The sequence below is a fragment of the Ostrea edulis genome, chromosome 1 (assembly GCF_947568905.1).
Source record: "Ostrea edulis chromosome 1, xbOstEdul1.1, whole genome shotgun sequence".
Taxonomy (NCBI): domain Eukaryota; kingdom Metazoa; phylum Mollusca; class Bivalvia; order Ostreida; family Ostreidae; genus Ostrea; species Ostrea edulis.
In genome coordinates this window covers 40,070,280-40,081,064 of record NC_079164.1, presented here as the reverse complement: position 1 = coordinate 40,081,064, position 10,785 = coordinate 40,070,280, and the positions used below count along the sequence as shown (strand labels likewise).

General features: G+C 38.1%; 1 protein-coding gene across 2 annotated transcripts; it reads right to left on the bottom strand.

Moving 5' to 3' along the window:
• Positions 1–510: 510 nt before the first annotated feature.
• On the bottom strand, positions 511–8,798 carry LOC125656925 (uncharacterized). Of its 2 annotated transcripts, XM_048887549.2 has the most exons (6): positions 8,679–8,798; positions 8,278–8,366; positions 7,686–7,831; positions 4,113–4,280; positions 2,983–3,029; positions 511–605 (listed from the first exon to the last, which is right to left on the bottom strand). In XM_048887549.2, the coding sequence occupies exons 1-6, from the start codon at positions 8,706–8,708 to the stop codon at positions 558–560; spliced, it is 528 nt and encodes a 175-aa protein (XP_048743506.2). In that variant the 5' UTR covers positions 8,709–8,798; the 3' UTR covers positions 511–557. The 2 variants fall into 2 exon arrangements, with proteins under 2 accessions (XP_048743506.2, XP_056004476.1); XM_056148501.1 differs by having other exon boundaries at positions 511–3,029; positions 8,679–8,767.
• Between the last annotated feature and the right edge of the window lie 1,987 nt (positions 8,799–10,785).

Here is a 10,785-nt window from a genome sequence, read left to right as displayed (position 1 = left end):
TTATTTTACTTCATAGTGAGGTTCTTTAAGATGCCAACGCCAGCCCACAGGTCCTCCGTTTCTAAAGTCATATCCGAAAGACCGTGATTCTCATCTCTAATTGTCTAGAGAGCAATCACTACTTATGCTTACATTTGAGGTTTGATGTGGCCAAGGCACGAGCGGGGCTCGAACTCACGACCTCCCGGTTACGAAGTCAATCATCTGGAGCTACCGTAACCGGATGAATAAGTTCCAGAACTCCCTTTCGTGTGCCCTTACACTTTTTATAATTCAATTTTAAGTAATATTTCACAAATCACAAACTCCATAAGAACTTCATCTAAAAACTCTGGCTGGCTGCATTTTGTGTAAAACCAGTAAACTGTATATTTATGTTAAGTATGATATTAAACGCATTCTTAAATGAGTGGAATTTCTTTAACATACAGATCAATGTACAATATTACAATATTAATTAAACATATCGTTTGTGCGGAATATAAAATTTACATAAATAAAAAACTCAGCTTTAGTTCAAAACAGTGTTTATTTTTACTTTAAAACAAATGTATGCTTTATCCGACAACATCCTGACCACCCCCGCCTTGTCTATTTGGATGTACCTGTGAGTAAAATAAATAACATACACATTGATTAATGTTCATTGAGAAACTGAGGATGACGTGTTTGTGGATTGGGTTTTCCAGATCACATACTTCTATGGTGGGAGATGGCATCGGCAGTTTTTGTTTTAGAAGAGAGAATTAATATCTATTTGATCATTACACATGCATATTTCTGGTAAGAGGTTAAACAAATAATCCGCCAAAGACCAACAATCTGTGGATCAACCATCCCTAGTGAATGAAAATCTGCGTGTCATTTTTACTCGTCTCTTGTGTATGTTTATTATCTATTCAATGTACAGGACGCTCTCCAAAGTGTGTGGACGTTTTTGTGTAGTGGAAATATTTTTATACACAATATATAGTTTGCCCAACTATCTATTTTGTATTGCCTATAGGAGTTATGAGATTGATCACTGTTCGTTATCTTCACCTTTCATGAATACAACCTCTAACAAAAAGAACATCAATATGTACAACTTATCGTGAATAATTTTTGGATTTGTGCAAAATAGCATCGTATTTTAAAATCGCATAAACAAAGCAACCGGTGCCCTTTATCATATTTTGTGTATCGAAATTAGCAGTGCAAAAGGAAAATACAATTCCGCGAACTCCTACCCCAGTTAAACGGTGGTTTGTCTAACCGGTCGTTATATGATATTTTGTCTTTATGCTTCCAACCCCGGGGTCTCTGTACGGTAGTTTGTCTTTTATCCCCCCCCTTTACATATTTACATGTATACGGTACATCTAGTTTTATCTTTTAATTTATCACCAAGACTATCTTATAAAAAGGTTTTTAGAATTCACAATAATTTTCCTATGACCTCTCTTTTTATACGTACACTGTAGAAATACTCGGTTTCAATAAAATCAAATTCTGGGCCAATAAGATAAAAGAACTACATAAGATAACTCTGCCTTCCCGCCTACATTTTCAACTCCTATATTTTTTAAAAAGCTTTTCAATTTTGCTAGAGATATTTTTATACCCCCCGCGAACGAAGTTCAGGGGGTATATAGGAATCACTCTGTCTGTCTGTCTGTGCAGATTCGTGTCCGGACCATAACTTCTTTGTTCTTTGACATAGGCATACCACATTTGGCACACAGGTGGATCACCATGAGACAATGTGTCGAGTACCTTCATGACCTCTATATGACCTTGACCTCAAGGTCAAAATTAAAGGTTTTTACAATGGATTCGTGTCAAGGCCATGACTTCTTTGTTCTTTGACATAGGCATACCATATTTGACACATGAGTGTATCACCATGAGACGATGTGTCGGGTACCTTCATGACCTCTATATGACCTTGAACTTTGACCTCAAGGTCAAAATTGAGTATAGGGTTTTGACATAGTCATACCATAATACATGGTTGTATCACCATGAGACTATGTGTCATATACATTCATAACCTCTTTATGACCTTGACCTTTGATCTCAAGGTCAAAATTATAGGTTTATACCATGGATTTGTGTTCGGACTATAGCTTCCATTTTCTTCTACAAAGGCATACCATATTTTTACACTCAGGAAAGAGGTAATTTATACCTATTAACAACACCCTTTGGGAGATTGGGGTAAGTGGGGGGGGGGGGGGGGGGGGGTATTCTTAGTGAGCATTGCTCACAGTACCTCTTGTTTTTTTAAATTGCAAAGTAGAATTAATTAGTAATTGATTATTAACTTTGATACCAGTGTTATTTAATTAAATTCTCTCTTTTTTTTTTTTTTTTTAAACATACACACAGTATATATATACATACATTCTGCAAAGAAACTTGTACAAAATGTTTATAAGAACTATCAGAGGTATATGTATATATTATTTTCTGAGAGAGAGAGAGAGAGAGAGAGAGAGAGAGAGAGATGAGTTCAGTCATTATTTAATATATTTTAAAAGGGTACATATATATTGAAATTTATAAAAAACATAATTTTCAAACAAAAAACAAAAAAATAAACAACAACAGCAAACAAACACTCAATGAAATAATTGATTCCAGCGGTTCCAGCAGGTGTCAAACAAATCTTTTTCACCATTTTTATATGCAATATGTCTTTGAGTTTCATAAAATGTGTTCATTAGCGATATCACAACATTTACATTCAGTGTCTTCCCTTTACACCTCATAGTATAAATTAAATTCTCTTAATTACAACTCCTTTTGATCAGAGGGTAGAAAAATATTTTCCTTGAAATCAGATTCAATAGAGGGCATTCAGTCAGTGAATGAACCCCATCTTCTAAACCACTCGTGTCACACATTTACACATTAATCATGATTTCTAGATTGGTTAAACATATAACAACGCAGTATACTATGATTGTTTGTATCAGTGAATGATGAGAATGTACTAACCGCTCTCAAGAAATCGGCGAATTCTGTCTCTGTCACGCTGTGATCACCTACAGCAATGAAACAAATCTGTCATTTAACGAAACAAATCAATCAATAATTAATGCGCCATACTCTCGGATTATCTAGATCTAATACGTTTGTCATCCAGATTTGCATAGTCCCGACCAAGGAGGTCACGCATGCGTTTTGAGCGTGCGTTTATGTGTATTTTTGCGTGAGGATATGTTTTTGCTTATTTTGTATATCTGTGGACAAGATTGCATAGAAAAATACACGTTGGGTTTTAATCAAAGCATGGAAAGAAACTTATACTATTGTCATTTATTAGCCAAATATGTGTTATCGTGAGTCAAACAGAATTCTATCCTTAGAGGTGTCCATTGAGGAAATTCTGAATGTTCTCAACTTGTCGTAATAGACGATTGAATGGGGCGGTTCTTCGGATGAGACCACAAAAACCGAGGTCCCGTGTCATAGCAGGTGTGGCACGATAAAGATCCCTTCCTGCTCAATGACCATAATAAGCGCCGAGCAGATGCCTAAATTTTGCAGCCCTTCACCGGCAATGGTGACGTCTCCATATGAGTGAAATATTCTTGAGAGGGACGTTAAACAATATACAATCAATCAATCAAACGGCGAAACACTTTATTTTAAATGTTAACTTTCCCAAACCAAGACATATTGTAAAAACGATAAAACTTGATTCCTTACGATTTAACTTTTGAAAACGTGCAATTCATAGAATTTCATCAACAAGAAAAATTATCTGAAGATAATGCAGTAATATTGTTATGTCATCAAATCTGTATGTTATCGTAAACGCTGTCGTTCTACGGTGCACGTGCAGCTAATTTTGATAATTGCCAATCAAGAAATCGAAATGCATGTTACATCGCAACTGAAATTAAAATAGCAGAGATACTCATACATGTACGTTAATCCTTCATTTTCATTTAAAAGAAAAATGAAACTCAAGTCCTGTGTATTTTCATGACGAACAGGTCACCTCAATGATGTCACTTTGATCAAAATCAGTTGTTTTGAGTAAAAGGAAAGGACAATTAAGGAAAGAAATAATTGTTGAAAAATTCATTGAGTTTTATAGAACAAGACTTGATATACTTTACCGTGCGCGCTGTCCATGGCTCTGAAATTAAAAGCTATGTCCGACTTGGTGAGACATCCATCCTGGTCTAAATCAAGATGGTCAAAGAAAATAGCCGAGATATGCGGGTTGTCATGGTAATCGTGACTCCACTGTTTCACAAACTCTTGTTTTCCTGCACAACCATTACCTAAAACAACACAGCTAAATGTGGGAAACAAGAACATTATCAAAAAGCAAAATATGTGTGTTTATATGTTTGACGGTTTTGATCTAAAGACATGAAAAAAGTGTTGTAAAATGTAAATTCTATCAAAAAAAGCAACCCAGTTTCAGTGTCGATTAGAAAAAATCTCGTGGTAAAGACGGCGTGAACTATTTTGGACTAAACCTTAAGGCTATATCCTTTGCTTACTATTCATCAATGTAAAAAAACAATTTCGTTGTCACGTGTGCACGGAACATGAATAATATTTCAAAATCGTTTGAATTGCACTGATCTAGACATACATGCTTGAAGATAAGATTATTTTTTCCCATCGAAATTAAAAACCAAGAAACTTGGAAGGGTGGATATTCAGATACTCTATGAAACACCTATTTGTGTAATTTTGGTGGTTACCACCAGCTGTGCTATAATTTTTTTTATCTCTGCGTACAACATGGACCATCCTTACTTGGAAAGAGTAATATAGTTGGTATGCTTATGTTCGAAAATATCCAGCATGATTGTGAAGATAATAATCTTTTTGTCCAAACTATAAAACACCAAGATCGATTGTTGATACTACACCCATCTGGTGATGGAACTACACTTCGGGAGATGTGCGGTTTTGGAGAACTTTGAGCCATTTCTTAACCATCATTGCTCCCAGGACTTCTCTGACCCGAAGCAGTAACACCTGAAAGGTTATGATCCAGGCACTGACACCATACAGTGATGATGTGCTTGTTAATCGGCCAATTGTATCTCCGACCAGCCACTGCAAATGCTGTGCGTCTGGGCTCGTCTCGGAGTATCCTTGCCGGCTCAATTATAATCAACAGTGGAGAAGGTTTTGCTATCTACTAACAAAACAGTATAACCTTACACACATCTTTCTACCTCACCTCTACAACTATGAACTCAAAACTGGAGGTACATCGTCCAGGATAAAATGGTCAACTATATCAAATTAAACATTACGGTATGGAATACTGTATACGGATCATGCTGGACAGGACCAACAGCAACTGACCAAAAAAAGAAGTTTTAGAAGAGAACAGAACTCGCTAATTCTGACGTAGACACTGCAGCTCTGAGTAAACTAAGGCTTCCTGACAGCTTTTGTATCAAAGAAAATGGATATACCATCTACTGGAACGGAAGGTCACCCGAAAAACGCAGAGAATCGGGTGTGGCTCTAGCTATCTGGAACAAAATTCCCCTCTTTATTATCGGAAGAGCCTAAACCAGAAAACGACAAAATACTCACCCATCGGCTACCCCTTTCTTAACAGACACTGTACAATAATTGATTTATACTTACTAACAGCCAGGAAAACACTGAAAATTTTACAGTTAAGCAGCACTGTCTTTAGAATGCACCCTCGCTCTGGTCATTGACATCTCATAGATAATATTACCACACGGCAACGTGATCTCTCTAACTTCTTCTATACCCATGCTGTGTGTGGTGTCAACTGTAGCATGGATCACACATACTGATAAAGGCAAGTACTATACTGAAAGTCAAAAGACCACACAGAAAAGATAGATAGCGGGCTTAAAAACGGATGTAGCTAAACTTTAAATGTGAAACCTTTCGGAAAGGATTGGAGAAAGCACTAGGCGAAAAACTTGGCGCCATAAACAGTATCCGAACAGTTGGCATCTTTTAAGATCATTGTTGACAAAAGAATACAAGAAAAGCTGGGATTGGTCACCAAGAATGTTTTTTAAAACAAGAGCGGCGAAGAGCTCTCATAGCTAATAGAAATGCGACAAGTAACGTTATGCTGAACAGTAACACCAGGTCAAACAAAGCCAGCCATCGGCAAAACAACTTTCGCACTGCAGATCAGATGTTGCGAACTAAAAAATAAGAGTGTTAGTCAAGAAAGCAGCTGAGTTGCAAGATCTCGCTTACCGCCACTGCTGACTACTGATATTGAGACACTTCTGACCGAGAAAAGCGACCTTTTATTGATAGATGGACTGAGTATTTTAATAACCTACTAAATGATAAAACCCATGCCAACTCCAGTATAATGTTGTCAATAGAGCTGACACTTACCAGCTGTAGGTGGCAGATCTACTGCTGGACGATGAAGTGATCCAAGCAGTCAATGTGCTGTATGACGGCAAATCACGAGTCAATGGAATTCCTGTGGAAATCTTAAATATGGGAGGCCAGGAACTCCATAACATCATGATAGCATCGTGGATTAGGAGGAAGTACCCCAGGACTGGAAGGATGCCCAACTAGTAACAATATTAATAGCGTGCAACAGGAGACTGTGTTTCCGTTAGATGCAAAGGAGGACTGTCAACAACATTGAAGTTAGAAACGCTGTTAAGGAAGGCTGTGGATTGGCTCCAACGCTATTCTCGATCCACCCACCGTCCTTAAGCAAGCATTAAGACGTCGCATTCAAAGCCAACCTAGAGTTGGCCTCTTTAATGCGAATTAATTCGAGTTTAAATCAAATATCATACAAGTGCTTATCCGTGAACTCATGTGAATTGACGACATTGCATTTGAATCTCACAATTGCAACGAGTATCCAACAAAAAAATCCTAGCACGTGCAAATTTTCCGAACGTGCACAAAATTCTGGTCCAGGGAAACCTGCGCTGGGCGGGACATGTAAATAGACAGGAAAATACCCATCTTCCAAAACACATCCAGTTCTCTCAACTAATCAATAACACTCTGAACATCTGTCGTTCCATACTACATTTCAAAAAAGACACTGAAGCGTAACCTTGGTGTAAAAGGCATGCGCTCTGGAAACTGACAATCAGCAAAGAGAAAACGAAATGGAGGGGGAATATTCTAAAGGAGTCATCATCGGACAACGATGGATATCATTGTTTGAGTGAATGATAAAGCACATATTATTAAAGTGACAGGTTCTTAGATTGAAAGATCGAGTATTAGGAACTGGCGTTAAAGAAATAATTTATTTCACTTTGATGATACAAATTCAGGTCTAAGCCAACTTTGTTGCTCAAGACCATCAGTATTTCAAATTGTAAATCAAATCTGTTCAAGATGCACATCTACAATACAGGACCCCTGTACACACCAGAGTTGGGATCAGGTGCCAAGGAGGAGTAAGCATCCCCTGTCGACTGGTCACATCCGCCGTGACACAGATTTTGACTACGGATAATTCAGCTTACCTGATCAAGATATAGGGCTCACGGCGGTGTGACCGGTCAACATTGGATGCTTACTCCTCCTAGGCACCTGATCCCACCTCTGGTATATCCAAGAGTCCGTGTTTACCCACCTCTCAATTTTGTATTGATTGTGGGTGTTATGAGATTAATCACTGTTCGTTATCTATGCCTTTCATACGGATGTTTGTCTGCAATGCTTTAACTTACCATCATGGTCGAATCTGAGGACTATGGAGTCGTAAATTTCAGTGACGGTTAGATTTCCATCGTGATCCTCATCCACATTGGCGGCAACGAGGTGGGCGATCTCTGCGAATGTGAGACTTTCGCCCCCAGCTGCCCCGGCTACAGCGCTAATAAGTGAATGAAGTTGGTCAAAGACACGCATGTATTTTCATCGTCTTTCAATCAAATAACAGTATTACTAGAATTAACACTGTTCAATTAGTCGAAAATATTTGATACGTTTTCCTAATCTGCGACATTTGTAATATAGATAAGTGACTGTTCTTCTGGAAAGAAATAGGTAACCGTAACACGTTAAACACGATATGACCTAATATCAACAGAACATATTTTGAAGCGGTCAAATCATGAAAGTACAGGTTTATTTGAAGTCCTCGGAATTGACGAAAATACAGTACTGAAATATCTGTTTATATGTGCCTATGAAATTTGTTATATAATAAAGCCCTTCTATAAAATTCGAAAAGTCAGTCGAAAACAATATAGAAAAAAATCGTCTCTCAGAGTTTTGAGTAAGATATACTTCGGATAGCAGATGTAGATAAATATTTACCTGAGTGCGCCAGAAATGATGGAGAGAAGGATTAGTGACTTCAGGACTTTTGCCATCTTGGTGTTTCTTGCAGCGGTGACCACCTTCAACTAAAAGTACATTACATGATAAGCGCCCACATGTGCATGTAGACGTTGTATGAAGTAGTCTGTTATCGCGAAATGTGCACGAACCATGTGTTTCAAGTATGCAGTGCTAGCCTATAAATTTTCTTGTAGTTTTTGTGAAAAAGACAGTGCAGGGCCTTTCTGCCAATGATACATTATTTTTTACTGGCATTTATTAAAGTGGCATGTTCTACAATCGATAAATGGGGGAAATGGTCTATTAGTTTGTTTGTTTTTCGTCTTTTCGAGAATTGTTCACTCAAATTGAAACGTTACAATCTGTAGAAGAAGTACCACAAATCTAGATCTCTGCTTAGCGCTCATGGCCGTATCAATGAGGGTTATCTAACGTGTCAATGTCTGCCGCGACACGAGACGTCTGTTTTCCAGGTAATACCTAAAATTCTTAATAAAGGAGCACAATGGTCATGGGAATTCCAACAGACAGATATGAATATACAGTAAAATATCTCTATCTCGAAGTCCGAGGGACTTCGAAAAAACTTCGAGATATCCAGGGGTTCGAGATATCCAAATTCGATCTTGAATATTTTTTTTAATGTAATGATGAAGCGTGTATTATCAAATGCGTTTTCGTAATTATGGGCATTACTTTTTTTTTCAAGCGTACTTCGACAATTTCGTTCGTTTATCTAAACCACATGTTAATGATATAGCGTGTATCATTTTAAAGACCGTCCCTGGAATCGGGCGTGTTAGTTCATAATTGGAGGTGGACTTAATCCGTAATGTCGGAAGGCCTCACTAATTACCCAAGCTGTTGAACCAATTATTGCGACCTGGGCGAGCGTGGATTAGCAGTCGATTGGCGAAGACGCAGGCGTGAATATGGGACTTAACGACACCAGGTATGCTAAGCAGAGCGGAAAATTGACTGTACTTCGAGATAAACCAGGTGAATTTAGGGCATGGGACCTTGAAAATACTTCGACATAAGCGGGGTATTCGAGATTACCGTGTTCGAAATATCCGAAGTTTTTAAAATCATTTATATAGGGAATACGGCCGGGAACAGCGGTCGACTTCGACTCAAGCGGGGTATTCGAGATAAACCACATTCGAGACACAGATATTTTACTGTATCTTGTTTTATTTTTGTTGAAGAAACAACTGTCTATGCTGTCACAAAATGAAGAATTAGATTGATTGATTGATGTTTTCCACCACACTCAACAATATTTCAGTTATCTGGTGGCTCCCAGTTTTTATTAGTGGAAGATAGAACCCAGATACAAGGTACCTGGTAAGAGACCACCGACCATCCAAAAGTAAACTGGGAAACTTTTTCACTTACCGGCGCGAGCGGGATTCAGACCCGCGTCGACCAGAGGTGAGAGGCCGTGTGATATTGTGCGCGATGCTCTAACCACTCGGCCCAAATATGGATTTCAAAGCGAGAAGCTATGAATAAACTAATTTTTTTTTCAAATAAAAGCTTATGAATTGAAGCGTATGGTAATACAGATGAGCGTAATTATTGTTCGGTATTTTTAGATGATCTCGTTTAGTCTGAGTTGCAGATATTGCCGTTAAAGTATACGATTTGCTGAATAGTTTACACAAAACTTTTGTATGAATAGGTGAAAATAACAAACAGAGATCCATCTCTTAACTTCTAAAAGGAACACAAAATTAAGAGTTTGGCAAACACGGACCCCGGGACCTACCAGAGGTGGGATCAGCCAGGGTACTTTTAATGTGGACGCCAGAGTAGGCAGGGGGTTTGGGGGCCGCCTTAAGGCCCCCGATGGATCATGGGGAAAGCCCTGGAGGGGGCTCTGGGGGCGAAGCCCCCGGAAGCTGGGGAATTTTAGACGATTTTGATATGTATATTCGACCTTCCTGAACGCATTTTTCGTACACTTTATAAAATTTGTTAAGCAGCCATATTTGAGGGTTGTTCTGTTTTTGTACGAAATGCGGACAAACACTTGTAAAATCTCAAAAATGAGAACGGATCTGTCCAATATCGTTGTATGACGAACCCACTACAAACAATTTTAAACCTTTGAAAAGACAAAACAAACAAGTATGGTATTGACCTAGAATATTTTGATATTTCTAATCCCCCACTCTCTCTCTCTCCCTTTTTTTTTTGTTGCAAAAATTATGTGGACGTTTGTGCGTACATGTACAAACGTACGCCTGGCTACGCCTCGGGAGAGTGAGTTTGCTCGGTTAATTGGAGTAATCCATGGTCGAGATCAGTATGTAAAGAACGACCAAACAATATACAAAATTCCAATTTTCAAGACAGAATGGTTTTGACTTCAAAATTGAAAAAAGTGTATTGCTCCAAGTAAACTCTGATAAAAAGTCATTCTTAATAATACTATTGATATATTTCACTTCCGTGCACCTGTTAAAATCTGTAAATATT

Excerpts from the sequence above, each read along its gene's own strand:
- LOC125656925 (XM_056148501.1), bottom strand. The coding sequence starts at position 8,708 with ATGAGCGCTAAGCAGAGATCTAGATTTGTG. Across the intron at positions 7,832-8,277 it reads ATCATTTCTGGCGCACTCAG|CGCTGTAGCCGGGGCAGCTG; the intron begins GTAAATATTTAT and ends TTCACTTATTAG. Across the intron at positions 3,030-4,112 it reads AGCCATGGACAGCGCGCACG|GTGATCACAGCGTGACAGAG; the intron begins GTAAAGTATATC and ends TCATTGCTGTAG.